General features: G+C 39.8%; 1 protein-coding gene and 1 long non-coding RNA gene across 3 annotated transcripts in view; one reads left to right on the forward strand and one right to left on the reverse strand.

Annotated features, from left to right (window-relative positions):
- SLC6A1 (solute carrier family 6 member 1) overlaps positions 1 to 21,625 on the forward strand; it is a 77,669-nt gene that overhangs the window by 35,812 nt on the left and 20,232 nt on the right. For both annotated transcript variants that reach the window (XM_082211948.1, XM_082211949.1), the window contains exons 2-3: positions 19,381 to 19,808; positions 20,706 to 20,837. In XM_082211948.1, coding sequence (XP_082068074.1) covers positions 19,571 to 19,808; positions 20,706 to 20,837 — 370 coding nt within the window. In that variant the 5' untranslated portion in view covers positions 19,381 to 19,570. The remainder of the gene's footprint in view (positions 1 to 19,380; positions 19,809 to 20,705; positions 20,838 to 21,625) is intronic.
- Positions 1,873 to 7,928, reverse strand: LOC309526087. The gene is made up of 3 exons (XR_014216652.1): positions 7,516 to 7,928; positions 7,064 to 7,199; positions 1,873 to 2,354 (listed from the first exon to the last, which is right to left on the reverse strand). It is a non-coding gene; the product is annotated as an uncharacterized lncRNA (long non-coding RNA).

Below are 21,625 nucleotides of genomic sequence, written 5' to 3' on the forward strand. Positions count from 1 at the left end.
GTTTTGGAAAAGCTTCAAAAATTCAGCAAACTCTTTAAAAAGCTCAAAAAGGCCACCACACAGCGTGCAGTGTGTTGCTCCTCAAAGTCAAGTCGCAACTGCACCTCTTACAACAATGCACCCTGGGTATTAATGGTTTTACGAAAAAGGAAACAAACTTGCAAGACGTTTTCGTCTTGCGAAGCAAGCCCATAGGGAAATTCGTCTTGCGAAGCAACTCGAAAACAAAAAACCTTTCGTCTCGCGAGGCGTTCGTCTCGCGAGGCGTTCGTCTTGCGGGGCACCACTGTACAGTGGCACTATTACTTCCCTTGATCTAGATGCTATACTCCTATTGATGCAGCCCAGAATTGCATTGGCTTTTTTAGCTGCCGCGTCACACTGTTGCCTCATGTCAAGTTTGTGGTCAACCAAGACTCCTAGATCCTTTTCACATGTACTGCTCTCAAGCCCATCTTGTATTTGTGCCTCTCACTTTTTTTGCCCAAGTGCAATACTTTACATTTCTCCCTGTTAAAGTTCATCTTGTTTGTTTTGGCCCAGTTCTATAATCTGTCAAGGTCGTTTTGATGTGTGATCCTGTCCTCTGAGGTGTTAGCCACCCCTCCCAGTTTGGTGTCATCTGCAAATTTGATCAGGATGCCCTTGAGTCCATCATCCAAGTCGTTGATAAAGATGTTGAATAAGACCGGGCCCAAGACAGAACCCTGTGGCACCCCACTAGTCACTCTTCTCCAGGATGAAGAGGAACCATTGATGAGCACCCTTTGGGTTCAGTCAGTCAGCCAGTTACAAATCCACTGAGTGGTAGTATAGTCAAGACCACATTTTACCAGCTTCTTTACAAGAATATCATGGGGCACCTTGTCAAATGCCTTGCTGAAATCAAGGTAGGCTACATCCACTGTGTTCCCTTCGTCTACCAGGCTTGTAATTCTGTCAAAAAATGAGATCAGGTTAGTCTGACATGACTTATTTTTCAGAAATCCATGCTGACTATTGGTGATCACAGCATTCCTTTCTAGGTGCTCACAGACTGTTTGCTTAATGATCTGCTCCAGAATCTTCCCTGGTATTGATGTCAGACTGACTGGGCGGTAATTATTTGGGTCCTCTCTTTTCCCCTTTTTGAAAATAGGGACAACATTTGCCCTCCTCCAGTCTGCCGGGACTTCGCCTGTTCTCCAGGCATTCTCAAAGATGACTGCCAGTGGTTCTGAGATCACATCTGCCAGTTCTTTTAATACTCTTGGATGCAGTTCCATCTGGCCCTGGAGACTTGAATACATCTAAACTAGCCAAGTATTCTTGTACTATCTCCTTAGTTATTCTGGGCTGTGTTTCCTCTGCTGAATCATTTGCTCCAAATTCTTCAGGTCGGGCATTGTTTTCTTTATCGGAGAAGACTGAGGCAAAGAAGACTGAGGAGTTCAGCCCTTTCTGTGTCCCCTGTTTGCATTTCCCCATCTTCTCCTCTGAGTGACCCCACTGTTTCTTTGTTCTTCCTTTTGCTATGAACATACCCATAAAAACCTTTTTTGTTGTTTTTAACCTCTCTAGCAAGCCTGAGTTCATTCTGTGTTTTAGCTTTTCTAACCCCAGAGTCGGTCATGACTGGACCTAATGGTTAGGGGTCTCTTTACCTTTTTTAAACCTGTGCTTGATAACACCTCCAAGCACAATGGTCTTGGGAGGCCAACACCAGGTACATACACTTGAAACTGGCTGACTGCTGGGACAGGATGCTTGGAAAATGAGATGCTCAAAACCCATCTATTGGCGACATGGCAAACAAGGTGCCCTGGGATGGGAGAAATGTAAGGCAGCTGTGAGCTACTTAATTCTACTTCCTCTCATAGACTCCCAATGCAATATTTCCCACCCAAACGCATGACAAGCACACACTAAAAGTAAACATCAAAAAATTTCTACAAATATATATATGAAAATGTGTTTTTCAGGGGCTACATGCTATTTTACAGTCCAACCATGCTTTTACCATAAATCTGGATATTTTTCCATATAGCTTAGAAATTAGGAGCTAAATAACTCGGGGCAAGATCTTAGCTCTAGAGATGATTACCATGAACTCCACCCTCGTTTGGCAATGGATGCCAAGGATGCTATCACTCTCTTCTGACCCTGTATAAAGTCCAGCCAGCTCTTGCATCATGGCCTTCTCTTTCGCCGGCATCTTGATTTAAATGTTAGGCTCTTGTCAAAATGTTTAGCAGGTTGGTCCACTCAAAGGTTCCATATAATTTGAGAATCTTCCATATTTCAGATTTCTGTCTGAGTTTAAAGAAAGTGTGTTCAGTTACTTTGCTGTTCAGAGGTTCTTTGTTTTAGAAGGTCTACATTAAAAAAAAATTAATTAGACACTAAATGGTTTTAAGATTTTAAGTTCTCTTATGATCCTATACTGATTTATGTCTTTATGGAATAAACATAGAAGCAAACACTGTGCTTATGGTTTATATGTTGCTAACGCTAGAATGTCCTTTAATTTCTTCATGACATGTTTTATTTTGGACAGTTCCTTTAAGGTGGAATGCAAGGAATGGTATCCTTAATTGCCATTGAATCAGGGAGCCTAATTAAGTCTTAGCACAAAACATTTCCATGGGAAAGCATCTGCATATGGTTAATTGCAGCTGGAATAGCAATTATAGGCAGTCATGTTGCCCCTCACTGCACAAACATGAATAGTTCATAAAAATTAGGAATGCTTAAAAAGAGAGCTTAGTTTTCTCAAAGCTCAGAAATTTCTGAAAAATTATCCTTAGTATGAACATAACATTGCTATGTGACTTTCCTGGCTGATGATTAATTGCAAATAGTTTATTAAATTATTTTTTAAAAAACCTGATTTTTCACTAGATTTTGTTTTTGATATTTTAATAAGTTAGATTGATATACAGTGTGATCAATCACAAATTACTGTTTATCTTTCAGTAGGATCAGTGTGTAACTACTGGGGAAATATTATTATACTATACTGGAAATTTGAATAAATATTGCATGATAAGGCACAAACCACAAAGGACTTTCCTCCATGTTATGTGCAAAAAAATTATATCCTAAGTTTAGTAATGGAAGAGGAATAATAATATAATAATATAATAATTATAATAATTTATTATTTATACCCCACCCATCTAGCTGAGTTTCCCCAGCCACTCTGGGTGGCTCCCAATTGAGTGTTAAAAACAATACAGCATTAAATATAAAAAACTTCCCTAAACAGGGCTGCCTTCAGATTTCTTTTAAAAATAGGATAGCTGCTTATTTCCTTGACATCTGATGGGAGGGCATTCCACAAGGTGGGTGCCAGTACCAAGAAGGCCCTATGTCTGGTTCCCTGTAACCTCACATCTTGCAATGAGGGAACCACCAGAAGGCCCTTGGCGCTGGATCTCAATGTCCGGGCTGAACGATGGGGGTGGAGACGCTCCTTCAAGTATATAGGACCGAGGCCGTTTAGGGCTTTAAAGGTCAGCACCAACACTTTGAATTGTGCTCGGAAATTTTAAACAGATTTATACCCTGAATTTGGCAGTTCTAACCCAATTGACGCTGGCCTGCATATGACCACGTCTTGTCTCAAGTTTGACCAAGCCGCTCATAAAATGTTGAACTAATTATACACAAGATTATATACAAAACAGATGTGTACATTTATTATACATTTAAAATGTATATAAGAACCAAGATGAGTATTTTATGCAGTTATATGCATTGGTGTGGGGGACGCGGGTGGCGCTGTGGGTAAAAGCCTCAGCGCCTAGGGCTTGCCGATCGCACGGTCGGCGGTTCGAATCCCCGCGGCGGGGTGCGCTCCCGCTGCTTGGTCCCAGCGCCTGCCAACCTAGCAGTTCGAAAGCACCCCCGGGTGCAAGTAGATAAATAGGTACCGCTTACCAGCGGGAAGGTAAACGGCGTTCCGTGTGCTGCGCTGGCTCGCCAGATGCAGCTTTGTCACGCTGGCCACGTGACCCGGAAGTGTCTCCGGACAGCGCTGGCCCCCGGCCTATAGATGTGAGATGGGCGCACAAACCCCAGAGTCTGTCAAGACTGGCCCGTTCGGGCAGGGGTACCTTTACCTTTACCTTTACCTTTATGCATTGGTGCAGGTATCTGTTTATGTGCTGATTACTTTGAGAAACATGGAGTATAATATCTGTATAATACATGTAATATACAAGAAGAGTTTTCAGAGGAACAGGTAAAAAATGACAGAATTGGGGGGGGTGGATCTGTCCAAGTAAGCTCAGTGCTAAGATATTCAAAAAATCCCTATCTAGAATCATAGAATTCTAGGGTGGGAAGTATACTGAAACATATTTTACTATGTTCTATATATGCTGCAACCTGCCCAGAGTGGCTGGCAAAACCCAGTCAGATGGGTGGTGTATAAATATTCTCAATTAATTAATTAATTAATCCCAATCCACAAGCCTGGAATGACCATCATCCAATCTTCCCCACTTCTAATAGATTATATATTTGTATTGCACCACAAAGAGAGAATATGAGGCATGGGGAGAAGCATTGCATAGACCAAAAATTGGGAGGTGCAAACCAAAGCAGTAATACTTTTAAGATAAAGAGCAAAGTTTAATTAGGACTGGAATAATCTAAGCAACTGGTCATTTAGTTATGTGCTGGGGTATATGTTTCCCATTGCAGGTCTGATTTCCAAGTTGGAATTAGATGCATTTATTCACAGGCTAATTTATTATGCTAATTAGTTCATTCACAATTACTGCACCATAACAACCAAAGGCAACTGTCGTCCTCCAGAGAAAGCGCAAAATAATACCTTTTTGAAAAATGCATTCAGTAATTTTCCGTGTGAATTTCTAGAGTGTAGGGAAAGGGCACCGATGAAAAAGGGTAAAAGGGATTAGAAAAAATATTATGCAAGTCCATTCTACCAAAGCTGGCCAAGTAATCTTCAGAAATACTGTGGGAGAATCCAAAAAGAGGCAGAGTTGGAGAGTCTAGTGAAAATTCCTCTGATTTAAGATCTTGTCATCTTCAAAGAAAAAGTATCCATTCTCTATCCCAGTGTTCATTAATTCAGTGGGGCATAGTCCCATCGAAGTGGGTATAGGATTGCTGCTTTTTTGTGGCCTGTCTCTGAATTGCATGTGTTAATTGAAAAATCCTTCCTAATGCCATGTTAAACTCTAGGCTGTTGTTGTTGTTTTAAATGTATCTTTAAATTCATATTTTATCCCCAAAATACATATTCAGTGTGTATTTTATATCAACATACACATCTCTAAATTTATTTTACCCTGAAATTGTGAAAGCTTTTGCACATTCTTGTACTGTTTTTGAGCCAAGAACTTTATTGCAAAATCCGGTGAAATGCAAAATCCTAAGGAAAATTACATGTGAATTAGGGCAGTGAATTACTTCAGGACGTGTAAATTAGGTTAAACCACTTAAAGTGAGATTCTTTTCCATGTCTTCTAACAGCACCATCTTAGACATATCTGTTCAGAATGGGGTTTATTCCAAGGGAAACTATGTATAGGGTTATACCCTAAATGCATGTATATTAAAGAAAGAAAGGGTGTTGGGAGAACACAATCCAGATGAAGTTAAGTGCTTTTAAACCAGGGCAGTCCAACTTTTCATACCAAATGGGCTGCAAGAGTACACAGAACCCAAGGGTTGCACACAGCTTTGTTGCATGGGAGGCAGAGTGAGAGCAGAATTTGACACACACACACACACACACACACACACTTCATGCTGCCTTCCCAAAGCTGGCTAAGCTTTGAGTAGGAGCTGCAAGCATCTGGCAGAGTCCTAGAGCCTTCCTATCTCCTTTCCAAAGCTGGGAAAGTGCTAACTAGATTTGAGGAAGGAGACAGGAGGCCTTTAGGACCTTATCAGAGCCCCCATACCTCCTTCCCAAAGCCCAGCACCTTGCTTACCAGCACACGGGCTGCAGGGAGCATCAAATGTTGCTGAGAACCATCAAAATTGGCCTTGAGGGCTGCATGTCGCCATTGGACTACGTGCTGGACCACTCTGCTTTTGAATCCATTGATTCCAATGTAAGACATACAAATACAGGTATATGCTTAATGCTTCTGTAGAAATCAGTGGGGCTTACAGTATTTTAAATCTGGAGTGGCATTCAAGTATTTCCATTATGTACAGAGAACCAACAACAAATAAACTCTGCCTGTTGTTTGTTTTCACTAAAATTGAGAGTAGGAAAATATCATATAGACTGGTTTTGAACCAACATAAGGGCTGTGCAGCATTCCAACCATAGGAATGCAGAATCTACTGCATATGAAGGAAAATAATGATAACACCTTAGGGCTCACTTGTGAATCTCCAAATAAAATTCAGTGCAAGACATGATCCCAAGGAGAATGCACTGAAATTATCTGTAAGGTGCGCCAACCTCAGCTGTTCCTTTTTGGAAGGGAAATGTGAATAGTTAATTGCAGAAAGTATCAGCTGCTTGCTAGCATTAGCTACACCATCAAAGCTTTTATTTTTAAGTTTTACTTAAATAATCAGAATTGTTCTAAACATACTGGTAATAGCTTCCCTTCTAGTTAGTGGCCTATGGAGCTTGTGTTTTCTGTAGCGACTGCTCTGCTATCAAATGGTAGAATACAGCCTTACCTCTAGTATTGTCTTATTCATTTCAACAAGGTTATTTTGGAGAAAGGCGTTTCAGAACTGCCATATTCAGTAATATATGTTTTATTTAAAATACCCTTTTATTACAGCAGCTTCATGGAGAAATTGTGGCAGCTGAAAGCTCTGTGAAAAATGGACGTAGTGTTGAAATAAATGGAGAAAAAAGGAACGTGTGTTGCTTTGTCAATATATTAATGAAATTCAATCAGCATGCAAAGCAAAAGAAGGCCAGTTTTCACCTATTGACCTCTTGCAAAATATATAAAAACTTATCTTGAGCTCCTACTTTTTGAAGTGAGATGAAAGGCACTGCTTCGGTTTATCTCTTACCTTCAGAGCAAGCTTACTGATTGTTTGTCCTTATCACTTCAAGCCAGAAACTTACCAAGATTGCTAGACACTTCAGCAGCACACAGTTTTAAATTCCCAATTTGGCAGGAGGTGGAGATTTCTTGTTTCCATTTAAACTGCTTTCATTTCAAAATGAAATCCCATTTAAACCCAAAGGTTTGGATTGAAGCCTGAGGATCAAAAGAAAAGGGGAGGAAAAAAAGAAATTTGGGTTTAACTTGAATTGGTAGCTGAAAAGGTAACAGTCACATTCAGTTGCTTTTCAGCTCCAATTTCTTGCACTCAGGCCAAACAAAATCGTCCTCCCTCCCTCCCCTGTGTTTATAATAGGACTGTCATATGTTTTTAATTTATTGTCATAGCCTTGAGCCATCATAAAAGATTATACAAAACATATGAACAGAACACTCCCCTCCTGCAAATTGGATTGCATTAGTCCAATGTATCAAATAACAATCACAATCATTATGAAATTGTTGGTCTTACCTTAGCAGCTAGAAAAGGGATATAACATATAGTAAGTATATTGTTATGAGTTCAGGGATGTCAAACCCCTCTCAACTCCCAAATCCAATAAGCGTTAGGATTTAATCAAGACTTGGGGTGTTCAGCTGAGTGCTAGATACATCTAATCTCTGGAGCCAGCAAGTGTTAAAAGCTAACCAAGTCAGGTTAGCCTCCTGGCAAAGTGTAAGGAGTAAGGAGAACAAAGGAAGGGGCTCTGTGGGAGAAGCAAATAGGGGCTTCCCTCCTCCCTCCCTCCCTCTACTTGCAGCTAGAGAGAAGGACCAAAACCAGAGTTTATATTGAAAGTGTGTGTAGTGTAACCTAGAAGGGGGGAAAGCAGCAAACTGGAGAAAGTGTCAGAGAACAATATTTGAGTATGTGGCACAATGAGCCAGTGTGTCTGGCTGTTAACCAGTAGGTTGGTGGTTCAAACCTGCCCAGGGATCGCTGTGGGCAGAATTCCTGCATTGCAGGGCATTGGACTATATGAAATAGCCAAAAGAAACTTCTGCCAAATATTTGCAAATTTATCTGGAGTCACCATTTTTAGATAGCTCTTATTAGTTATGAGGGTCAAGAGGTCATGAGATCATGAGTGTGTGTGTCTGTGTCTGTCCTTTTTATGGCTTTCATATATGGTCTCAAAACATCTGGACGGCCGAGGTTGAGGAAGCCTGATATAATGTCTGCATCACACAAGCACTAGCAAATATATTGTTGAACATATATGGTTTTCAATGGTTCAAAGAAACGGGGCGGGGGATGACCCCAAACCAAAGGCAGCCACTATTTCCAAGCATCTGTGCCAAATTAAGTCATGCTGCTTTTGCACCACTGCATATATTGCCACACTGCCATGCTGAGCAAACCAGTCTCATTCTGTAATTCAGCAAAGAGCTTAAAGGGCAAGACTTCTACTCTCTGTCCTGGAGCAGAGATATATTTGCTGAAATGGCATTAGTCTCCTCTGACTAATCATAAACACTCCTATATCTGGTTAACAAGGGCCCAATTGCATGTTATGTTAGACACAACTATTAAAAACCATAGTCAAAATAAAAAAAAATCCTTCCAGTAGCACCTTAAAGACCAACTAAGTTAGTTCTTGGTATGAGCTTTCGTGTGCATGCACACTTCTTCAGATTTAGTCATATGACTAAACCATTTCTCACCTTCTCACCCCTTGCCTTTTCCTGTAAGACCTATTACAGTCGTTAAGAGTCGTCAACAGGCTCTCTCAGCTATCTGCCTATCTCCCATTCCCACCACCCTTCTGAGTAACACCCCTCCCCACCTTCTCACTATATAGAAGGATCTGGCAACTTCTGTTTCAGTGTATCTGAAGAAGTGTGCATGCACACGAAAGCTTAGTTGGTCTTTAAGGTGCTACTGGAAGGAATTTTTTTTATTTTGACTATGGCAGACCAACACGGCTACCTATCTACAACTATTAAAAACCATGTTTACGTTGGTCTCTTTTATTTGGAAAAGAAGTCAGCTATGCATCTGGATCACACTCCCAGGCAAGACTGGGGGGCTCACACCCATTTTCCATCCCAAAACTATAGCTCTTATTCTACCCTGAAGGGTGCTGTACAAAATAAAACTGGCCAACTTAATCATGTCTTTTTTGAAAAGGATGGTTAATTTAGCATGTAGTTTGGCTCCTAGTACAAGCTTTCCCTTAAAGTATGAACAGAAAGTTTCTGCTCTCAACCTTCCTGATCAGACTGGAACATATTTTGCCAGTGTGAGAAGTGAACTACATTCTTCCAAGGTTTAGTTTTTTTCAGGCCTCAGAGCCTGAACTTAGATTTCAGCATTGGCAGTGCTGCTCCAAAACTAAGGTGTCACTCTTCTAGTGGCTAGAAATGGAGCACAGCATCACAGTGCAGACAGGATAGCATGACTTCCCCAAATAGCAACTGCTAGCAGCAATGCTGGATATGCTACAGTCTCCTCACTGTCAGAAGCAAAACATTTTGGTCTCTCTCCTTCGTATCTCTTCAGTAATTATGACTCAGTTCAAAGTGTTAATTGACTTCGGTAGACTTGAAGACAATCAGTTATATGCTAGAAATCAGAGAATTCAGTGATTAAAGAGCATTGTAAAATGTATAAATTTACACTCATGCACATCCCTTAATCTTGAATATATAACTCACCACAACAGATTTTTCAGTACATTTTCTCCTCATACTCAACTTAAGCCGAATTTTCCAGATAAAACATTATTTCTTTTATCTGGAAAATTCAACTTAAGTTGAGACATGGGCAATCAGTTGACTAGCAACACAATCTCATTACCCAGAATCTTGCTGACACCAAGGCATCTATGAAAAACGTCATCTTCAATAGGCATCTTGATCCTCATCCCACTATCTCCCTCGGTTTTCAGAACCATGGCGTAATGGATAGAGAGAACCCCTTAATCTTCACCCAACCACCCACACTTGGAAGTCAATGTTAAATATTCATTCCTTTCTTGGGTATAAGGTAGCTGAAGAGTTAGTTGGCCAAGGGCAGTATGTTCAGTGGTAGATAGGAGCACTACAGCTGGAAAACTATTTGAGAGATGGAAATTAAAAGGAGGAAATGTGTATTTTCAGGATCCCTAAGCATTAAATATTAATGCTGTTTGCTAAATAACTGTATATGAAACAAACTATCATTTCTGTGCTATAGAAGAATATTTGGCCCATTAATTCTCAGAAGAACCTGCAGTTTACAATCTGAGCATGTACTTTAACAGCATGTGGATCATTTGGCAGGTCAAAAAAATTGAATTCTTTTGTATAATTAGCTTTCATTACCCCTTTTTACAAGGCAACTTCAGTTAAATCTCATGTATCCATTTAAATCTCTGTACAACACCAGATTGTAATTCTGGAAGTCGTCGTCTTCTTCTTCTTCTTCTTCTTCTTCTTCTTCTTCTTCTTCTTCTTCTTCTGTTGTATTCTGCAAAGGATTGCTGACACAAAATGAATGCATTCACATCTGAATGCTGGGTAGATTGTATGTGCACTTTGGGACCACTTAGCAAGCACTTGCCAGCCTGATAGCTCAGCTTGTGTTTAAAGCACTGTTCATAGCATCCAGCAAGCAACATCTGCAGAGTGCCTTGCAAGTTATACTGTCATCTGCATATAAATTAAACTGAGAATTTAAAGTGGAGTGTTAGAAACTTCCTTAGGATACAGGCAGGGACTAATGGCAATCAAAGGTTCACACACATTTCAAATTCAAAGTTCCTTCTCTGATGCAATTAAATGAAGCTGATTAGTAATTATCAGGAAAATAATTCACATTAAATATGATATTTATGCTCAAGCTGATAGCTAGATTTCACTCTCCACTTACCATATCATTATTAATAGGATACGTATTATCAACATGGAAAATATACGGAAGATGCCCCAAATCAATATATATTATACAGTGGTACCTCGGGTTACAGACGCTTCAGGTTACAGACTCCGCTAACCCAGAAATAGTACCTCGGGTTAAGAACTTTGCTTCAGGATGAGAACAGAAATCGTGCAGCGGTGGCACGGTGGCACCAGAAGGCCCCATTAGCTAAATTGGTGCTTCAGGTTAAGAACAGTTTCAGGTTAAGAACGGAGCTCCAGAATGAATTCAGTTCTTAACCCGAGGTACCACTGTATAGGGATGTACACAGGAAGCTTTGAACCTTTCTTCAGTCTCTAAGAAGCATGGGTAGCATTCAACTAAGTTTTACTCAGAGTAGGTCTACTGATATAGGTTCATTAATTTCAGTGTGTCTTCTCTGAATAAAACTTAGTTGAACACTGCCACATGTAGAAGAAGGAGAGAAGGAAACAGAGTCAGAAGAAGAAAACATGTTCTGCTTGCTTGCTTCCGGTGGTAACATCACACAACAAAGTTGGGTGAGGATTGTTATATTCATTCAAGTTGTTTATATCCTGTTTTTCAGGTGAACATTCTAAAGCAGTTTACACAGAACTTCATATATTAAAACTATAATAAAAAGGCAGGAGACAAGCTAGAGGGGGGGAAAGGCCTTTTGAAAACTGTTCCCCTCAGGCAAAGATGGTTTGTGAGTAAACCTGTGATGGCAATTTAGGGTGCCAATAAAAAGTTGGCCATAGAAAGAGGAGGGATGGCTAGGCCAGGCCACTATTTAGGAGCTAAATAATGGGCTGCCTGTTTTGTCTTCTCTCTCTCATTCGTCAGGGCAATATTAGGTAGCTCTGTCGTGGCAGCTGGGAGAGGGGAAACATCCCATCTGAAACACAGGGAGCTAAAGGGTGGGCAGCTGTTCAAGCGTGTAAGATCTTTCCCCCTCAAAAACACGCCTGTTGCTGTTGCAGTTCAAGCTGGTGTGCAGCAGGAGCCCTGTACAGTATTAAGGACACAAAACTCTTCTTAGCACTGCAAATTCTCTTTGCCCTCCTACAAACCAGACTGGGCCAAAGGGCAACCGTTAGGCAGGCTCCATCCACATGCTGCAAGCCTGTCCCCATTTTACATCTGCCAGACTCTGCAGGCTGCTGCATCCCTGCAGCCATAAAAGAGAGGAAGTTATCTTTTTAGTGCTTTGTACTCACCAGAGGGGATGCTCTGTACTATGGTCTAATTTTATTACGGCAATGTTGCCTCTGGAAGTACTGACTTTCTAACATGCTGTTAGGCTACAGGGTGCCATGTCTTGATACAACTTCTTCCTTTTTTTGGGGGGGGGGAGAAGCTTAAGGTTTTGTCTTCCTCTTATAGGTGGTCAGCCAAGAATGAGCAGCTGTTTTATGACTCATTAATTCTCTCTTATCTCTCCTATGTATTGGAGGGACAGAAATTATAAGTTCTGGTTTCCTCTTACTTCAGTAGAACAGTCTATCTGTGATTCCAGGCACTGTACATACATTATTGGCCATGGAGCTCTGCATCTTGGATGCCCATATGGGTGAGCCAGTGTCCTTCAAGGAACCACCCTGGGGAAAACAGTTCTTAATCCCCATCTTCCAGCAGTCACTAGTCATGAAATACAAGCTAAGCAATGTCTCTGTTGAGCTAGCCTTGTAAAAGCTGAATAAGAAAGCATCTAAAGACATACTGAAATATTATTATTGTTATTTAAATTTGTTAGTCATTTCTCCCCCACAAAACTGATCCAAGAGAACTAAGTGTTGGGGGGGGGGCATTAAATCCAAGCATAATTAAAAGGGACCTGACTCATTGTTGACAGATAAAGTTGTTCCTCTGTAATCTCTTGCTTTCCTAACACAGGGAGGATGTGTAAGTGGATTGAATGATGGGGAGGGTGGGAGAAACTGTAACCACTATCCTTTGGGGTGGGGGCAGGACATTCAACTAAAGGAAGGTTCTTTGGGCTGCAAGCTGGCAATCCTAAACAGACTGAGGGTAAAAAGAGTCACTTACGGTAATTTTAAAGGCAATGAATGCCATTGTATCTCTAACTTACAAAGTGTTTCCTCCGCATTTGTGAGAGACTGGACTAGCAGTTCCCATTTAAAAGGACAGGACAATATTAATCTAATACTGACAATAGTATTCCTCTGCAGATGCAAAGATGACCTTAATATGAAGAAAACATACAGGCTTTGACTCTCCGTCTTTATGCAAAGTCTTTGCCATTGCTCCTTCCGACCGTGCCTTTAGGCACCAGCTAGCCCAGCTGCAGCTAATATAAAGAGTCACTCGTGTAGCAGTAAAGCAGCCAACGGGAGTGGAAGCAGTAATTGAATTGCTGTAGAGAGACATGACAGTGAAGCCTGGGGTTTATTTCTGCTAGGAGCTGGAGAGAATCAGGGCAGTCTGAGACAAAGCGTTCATATAGCCTTGGGAACTAAAGGCCTAGTTTTTCATGGTTCTCAAGACATGCAAAGGTAAAGACCATGTACATTTTTCTAATTCAGGATCTTCCTCATTTCCAACCTAAGATATTAAAAAAAATATATCTCATGGCTGTCACTAAAGTCTGAAATAGAATCATTTGTAGTTCTTTTTAATCAGTTCCTAGCACCTTGAGTGTTTCAGGTGGCCTCAAGCTTTTATGTTTGACTTGACTAATAAAAGAGTTCAGCTTTCAATGGAATTCCAAAACCAAATAATACCATTTAAGAAGCCAGTGTTTTGAGTATCTTCCACTTCTGTGCAATGGGTAGATGTGCTGCAGATATTAGAAATTTTAGTAATTCCTTAAATTTCACTTCCGAATTGTTACCTTCAAACACTTTTCTAAGAAGCAACTGAGGGGTAAATTAATTCACTTAAGATTGTCAGCATTTCTGGTCCAGCATTTCTTGTGTTAACAATCAAGCACTCCCACCAAATATATACATGAATTCTCCTACTCCTGCAATTTCTTCAATTTCTTGAGAAATGCCTGCTTCCATATAACTAAGCTGTACTAGGTTTCTGAACTACCACTGCATTGTTTTAAGAGCATGGACCCTGACGTGTGGACATGTTTGTTTCAGTGGTGCAAGTCTTTTCCCAAGCATTTTCATCTAATGTATGACCTAAGTCTGTCTCTCACTGCATCTAATGTTTCCATAGAAAGTCCTAGCAACCTAATGAGTATATTCAACACCATCTCTGGATGACACTGTTCTGTGTCCAAAATTATGTGTTTGAAGGCTGTTGGATATGAGGGGAGACCACAGAAGATGAAACAACTGGTCTTCTGTAATCAACACAACAGGGAAGCAATTTCCATGCAGCTGAGGAAGTGTATGAAAGCTGACTCTGTTGTATAGTAACATCTTTGCTTATACTGGTCAACAGTAAACTACTATTTTAGTTACATTTTCCATCTTACCTTGACTTTTCATCATATTATAGACAGGGTTGTTTTAAGGTTTGGCAGCAGTGAATTTCTCAGTTTTGTCGCCAATGTAGTTTAAAGTTATTTCACTTCCTGCACACTGGGTTGCTGGTTATTATTTATAAATGATTATTAACACATATTGTGCCAACAAAGGCCCATATAGGAGACAGCATCTTAAAAAGCAGAGACATCACCTTGCCGACAAAGGTCCGTATAGTTAAAGCTATAGTTTTCCCAGTAGTGATGTATGGAAGTGAGAGCTGGACCATAAAGAAGGCTGGTCGCCGAAGAATTGATGCTTTTGAATTATGGTGCTGGAGGAGACTCTTGAGAGTCCCATGGACTGCAAGAAGATCAAACGCATCCATTCTTAAGGAAATCAGCCCTGAGTGGTCACTGGAAGGACAGATCATGAAGCTGAGGCTCCAATACTTTGGCCACCTCATGAGAAGAAAAGACTCCCTGGAAAAACCCTGATGTTGGGAAAGATGGAGGGCACAAGGAGAAGGGGACGACAGAGGACGAGATGGTTGGACAGTGTTCTCGAAGCTACAAGCATGAGTTTGACCAAACTGCGGGAGGCAGTGGAAGACAGGAGTGCCTGGCGTGCTCTGGTCCATGGGGTCACGAAGAGTCAGACACAACTAAACGGCTAAACTACAACAACATTAACACATATATTACCAAATGTGTTTCCAGGGTGCCTCAAACAAACAAACAAACAAACAAACAAACAAACAAACAAACATGAAAATAGTACAGTTTAGAAGAGCAGCATAAAGCAGTAGAAGGGCATATTAAATGTTTTTATTTTTTTAATGGAGCTAAGTTCATAAATGCTAATCTATTATTTGGCTGTGCCTGCCTCTTAAATACATGAATGTGATGACATAATTTATTTATTAAAGTTTCCCCTAACCTTGACAGGATTGTATGCCATTCATTCTTCCTTTTTAGAGCTTTCTGGTGCTTATTTCTCAAGCCCAGAGTTATTTTAACATTGCATATAGGGCTGAGTCAATACTAAATGTCCTGTTTTAGTTCTTTCTAGTTGTTGAAAAAGCTTGTGTTGTGTATGTCAACAACTCTAACCAAAATTTCACTGTTTTTGTCTAAATCCTGAATACAAAGTGCTATTCACAGGAACTGTGGTGGAAGCCCCAATAAATAACATCTTGGTTTGGTTAAAGATTTTGGTAATAGTGCCATTCTGGAACTAGAGCTTTATGCAAAGGGGTTGGACAAAGTTATGCAAAGGTTTTTGCATAATTCTCATACCTAATCAATTAAAAATATGATTTTGCATACTAAAAATTGTGATTTGGGAGATCTGAGCAAATATTGCACTTATATTGCACTTATTTTAAACTGGAAAACAAAACTGGAAATCTTGATAACAATGTACTGATAAAAAGAAGAAACACTTCATTTGTCCTTCTAATTTTCATCAGTAGGTGGTGCTAGAAATTTGTGCACTGGCTATTTCAGGCACATTTCTATTATTCGGTGATGCCATAAAGAAACTCACAGTCATTGTGGGTATTTTTTGCAGGTGTCTCAATATTCTGTACACACAAATCTACACTCCTTTTTGAATTAGATTGTTAGGTTAAAAAAAATGAATTGGGGGCAGGACAGAATATTCTGAACTCAAATTTGAAAGAAAGGCCCTTAGGAGGAATTTGGGAATGCAAATAATGTGTCATTGCCCCTGAGAATAGGGTAATGCTATTAGCAAATGTTGGTGCTCATGTGGAATCTGAGTACTATAACCTCTTTTTTCACATTTACAATAACAATCAAAAAAGTTAAGGAAGGTTATCTTCCCATGTCCTTTACTGTACTTCATCAGCATACATAGGGAAATATAACAGTTCCCAAAGAACCAATTCCAACTTGAACTTGTGAATCAGTAATGTTTACAAACCCAGATGACTGCAAGGCAAGTGATGCTCTTTGGAAGGAAAAAAGAAATAAATGCTTCCATTTCATCAGCTCATCTTTTCCTTTTCATCTTAATTGGCTCATCCTTCCATTTTCTTTTTTGCCTGCTGTGTGATCAAATGGAATAAAGGCAAGAAATATCAATTTTTACAAGACAATAAAATAAAATGGAAGTCCACCACAGTAAAGTGAAAATTTAATCTAGTGTGGATTATGATGAGCAAAGGAAGCCCAACACATTGAGGACTACAGAGACCCATGAAAATCTCGTTAAAATTTGAGCTGGTCCCAGTAAAATGCATGACTTGTCTTTACAAAGTCTTACTCTACCAGATTCTGTGTATAAAATGGATTTGATTGTGTAATATAATCACAACAAGCAGAGGGGCTTGTACTTCAAATGGAGGTACACACATTTCTAAAAATGCTGGATACCAGTGACTGAATGCAGTGGTGGACAAAGTGCAGGCACGCTAAATTGTTCTTTACCCAGCAGATTCAAAAAGATTGGTCTAAATACAGCACTGCTTCTCTGAGATGCAACTGTAGAATAAAGGAGAGAACAGTTTAGCTAATAATTTATAGAAAAGAGTTCTGATTACTGACATTTTGATTGGAAATAATGGCCAGAAGGCTGTAATTGAAAAGCTAATATATTTGGATTATAATTTATCACTGATGGGTTCCTCATCAGTCATACTGACAGTGCAACAATTGTCCATTAGGCATTCACTGAGCTATTTTTTTAAACCAAAGCTTGCATTCATTATATGCTTAATACTAAATATTCATTTTATCTTCTAGTTCTTTCAAACAATGAAAGTTGAAATGCATGGGTCCACTCAGAGTAGACCCATGCTGGTCCACTCAGAGTAGACCCATTGAAATTAATGGACAGAACTAACTTAAGTCTATTAAGTCCAACAGGGCTACTTTGAGTAGAGCTTAGTTGGATACTATCCTATGGATCCGTGTTCTATTTAAAAAAGTTTTCGTTTCATTGCTATAAGCATAGGCAGCTACTGTGCAGTCCATTGTAAAATATAAATATTTGGTGGTTTGGTGTGGTTTTTTTGCATGGGAGTTATCTGAAAGGGCAACAAAGTAAAATACCTTGGGAGGACTCTCCTTTGATGGAGGTTTCTAAGCAGACATTAGATGGTTATCTGCCAGGGATGCTTTACTTGAGATTACTGCATTGTATGAGGTTGGACTAGATGACCCTTGGGCTCCCTTCCAACTCAACGATTCTGTGATTCCATTAGTACACAGTGTGACAAAGGTATCATAAAAATAATGTGATCATTATAAACCACTAGCTGAAATGATCACAACATTTGTGATAATTTCAGCTTCTGATTATGATGGTTCTCTCTGCCTTGTCTTGGTTCATTTACCTGAAATGTGTGCTACAAAAGCAATTATTAATGCCATTAAACAATATTGTATTATCATAACCATAAAGTATACTTGTTGGCATGCATATTGCCTGTTTGTTTTTCTTCAAAGAAATCCAGCAGCGATCAAGGGAACATGCAAGTTAAGGTGCAAAGTTAGACCTGAATCCTAAGAAGGTTTCCCTTTGTTTCTTACATTGTTCAAGTAAGAATAGCATTATGACCAATTTGCAGAGCAAAATAATTGCACCCTGCATTCAGATACTTGAGACACACCTGAATGGTGTCCTAGTGGTATGGGAGCAGCTTTCCAGGGAGCTGTTCCCACAACCCCACAAGGAGACCAGTCATAGTTCAGTGGCAAAGCACAAGCTCTGCATACAAAGGATCCCAGGCTCAGACCTTGGCATCTTCAGGTAGGCCCAAGAAAGACTCGATTTAAATCCTATTGAGCCACTGTCATTCATAGTAGATAATACTGATCTAAATCGGTCAAAGTTCTGACTTTGGAAGACAGCTTCCTATGTTCAAATGCCTTAAACAGTCCATAAAGTGTAATGATTTGCTAACCCTTTAAAATCCAACCTTTGAGAAAAGATTAAAGGTTTTATTGTTTATTTATTTGATTTACCAAGTATTTGAGTTATTTTTTGTTTATATGGTTAAACCACCTAATTCATAAGAAAGCTATTGTGATGGTGGTGGTGGGCACCAAAAAAGTACAACCACTATTGATAAAATCATAACTAGAACCAAATGACTAACAATAAACAGAATTAATTATCTAAAACATTTGAGAAATTAAAATGTTTTCAACGGATGACAAAACATCAGAATTGTAGGTGTCCATCTAATTTCAATAAGATCAGTGCCACTACGCTGAAACCCTTGAATCAAGTAGAAGATAAAGGAATATGTGGCTTCTCTAGATGATCACAGTGATCTGGCTGGTGTATAAGGCAGTCTTTCAGGTAACCTGTTCCTTTAAACACAAATAATAATACCTTGAGCTTAGCCATTGCAGTTTCCAGTAATATGCTGATGCAGAACTGTTCCAGGGTGCAGCATTCAGCAGCATCTGTAATTTCTGAACCAGCCTCAAGGGTAGGTCCATGTCGAGCACACAACAGTAGTCCCATCTAGAGGTTACTAAGGCCTGCAACACTATGGCCAAACTCTCCCTGCCCAGAAACAGCCAATGCTGGAAGGAAGCATTCCTGGCCACTGAGGATACGTCTACCTCCCAAGCTATGTACATGCTCCTTCAGGAAGGGAGCAACCCCATTAAGAACAGGCAACTGGTCTATTTCCTGAACCTGGGAGCTCCTCACCCACAAGGCTTCTTCCTTTTGTCTTCATTTTATGATTGTTACTTCCTCGTGTATTTTTTTTAATAACTTAAAAAAACTTGAGTGTAATTTTGAAAAACATGGTGTTGTGCATTTATCCGTGCATCATTTGTTTTGTGAATTGTTGGGTGTTGACAAATGTCATGAGTTAAACTCCCACTCATTCCAAGAAGGACTCCTGTATTTAGATAAAAAGTACACTTTCATGGCTGGTTGTGATCAAGGGCACAATCTGAAAATACAAGTTACTGAAAGGATTTGAATTTAACTGTGATCGTTTCTGTGTAAGGCCCAATTTAAAAAATCTCCTGGTCTTGTTTTGCAGATCAATACGGACACCTATTACAAGATACCTGTTTGGATTTTAACACTCTCAAGCATCACCCCCACTGCTATTTTAACAATCCCATCAAGCTTTGGTTGGGTAGTCAACAGCCGCAAAGCTGCTGTCCACGTGGACTGGTGCTGACATTTCTCGTCCAGCTGCGAGAGCCTCTCCATCTAAACCTAGAGACATGGCAACAAATGGAACAAAAGTAGCTGATGGACAAATCTCCACAGAACTCAGTGATGCCTCAATCACCAATGACAAGCCTAAGACACTTGTGGTCAAGGTGCAGAAGAAAAAAGGAGATATTCCAGACAGAGACACCTGGAAGGGGAAATTTGACTTTCTTATGTCCTGTGTTGGCTATGCGATTGGCTTAGGAAATGTTTGGCGGTTTCCATACCTTTGTGGAAAAAATGGAGGAGGTACTTATTTCAGTTTATATAATTAAGTGCTAATTTTTTTTTATCAGAATCCACTACTTCCTGTTAATCTTACAAGACCAGCAGCAGAGAAGGGAGAGCAGGCTGAAGTTCTTAACACAGGTCTTTCAAACTGCATGATAATGCTTTTTGGAAAGGCATGCTAAACAGTTTTTACTACTTGCACACTGGATTCCTTGGCCATGATAGCCGATCACTTCAGTGAAGGATGACAATCGATGTATTTTGAGTTCCCATCTGGTTGGTTTGGAAGGCAGCAGAACACTTTCCCTATTATTCATTTGGAGGAGAGCAAAGAGGCTCACAGGGACTTCTCTGCTGATTCTTTGCCTCGTCCCATTCAGAGTGCCACCATGATATACTATTATATTTGGCGGCAGCCACAGCAGCTAGGTTTTAGGAAAAGGATATGCCTTGTGTACTATGAGAACATCTGCTTTTGCCTTTATCAGGAAAGCAGTCTCTTCCAGACTAATATGGCACCAAAAAGCCAGGTTCTTTAGCCAGGTCAAGGTTATGTCAGGGTGCTCAGTAGCAAGAGTAACTCATTCTTGCTGTGACACAAAGCAAGACCCTCCTGGTGGTATTAATTGCTGGTGAAGGCTGTCTGCTCCTATAATAAAAAAAAGAGGCAGAAACTCATCTGCAAACATTCTTTGTAACATGTGACTCAGCTCACGCTGCAAAACAGCAAAGCATATCCCTAACCATGCATACGATTAGGGCAATAGTATCAGAGGAGACCTAGAGCAACTAGGTCACAAATAGTGTTCATTTGCTTTCTGCTGCATTTAAAGGAAAAAAATGAATGTTGAATTCTTGCTTAATGATACATATGTTGGTTTTCAGTATAATTGCTCATTTTTTGTATCCTTTCAGGAGCATTCCTGATTCCATATTTCCTTACTTTAATTTTTGCTGGAGTTCCCCTGTTTCTTTTGGAATGTTCACTTGGGCAATACACATCCATAGGAGGTCTTGGAGTTTGGAAGCTTGCTCCAATGTTCAAAGGTACAGTGTTGAGTTAAATACAATGCTATTAATACCATAGTAGGTGTTAACATTCAGGTCATTCTTTTACCAATTTAATACTGGCCCACTTTTTCTGGACTAAGAATTCAAAGTTATTTAAGTATATTAAAAGATGCACCAAACCAATAAATATTTATTGCAAAAGAAATAATAAAATGATAACATAACTCTGAAATTGCACTTTTACAACAAACCAGTATAAACTCTGTCTATATGAGAAAAATAGACCGAATAACCAGATAGTTCTGCAATTTAATCCCAGGCATCTCCACCTTTTATCCTATTTTTCTTTCCATACACATCTCTTGACTATGGCCAGTGTTGCAATGTGTTATCCTCAGTCTCAATTTCTCAGTATATTGTTTCCAGCTGTAGGCTGGCTAAACATTCAGAACCCTTATTTCATTTGGCAAGAGAACACTGCTTTCTAATGAGGCACTCTCTTTCCTTTGCCCAACAACCCTAATTTGCTTACTTGTAGTGCACATAGCGACATTTCTTGTGATATCTCTTCCCCCTTCACGTGGTTGCTCCCTGCCCATAGCAAAAGGGTTATCTGACTTTGTAGAAACATAAACTGAAAGTGTAGTTTTTTTGTGTTACTCTTCAACCCTCATTAAGAAGACTTATACTTAGTATAAGTCCGCACATAGCAATTTTGTCTTATTTAGGTTTACATCCCTCCAAATGTACTTATTATTGTTATATTCTGAAACTCTACTGCTAAGAATATGAGTCCTAAAATGCTCTGATATGCTTTTCTCCCT

This window comes from Podarcis vaucheri (genome assembly GCF_965113315.1).
Source record: "Podarcis vaucheri genome assembly, chromosome: 2".
Taxonomy (NCBI): Eukaryota; Metazoa; Chordata; class Lepidosauria; order Squamata; family Lacertidae; genus Podarcis; species Podarcis vaucheri.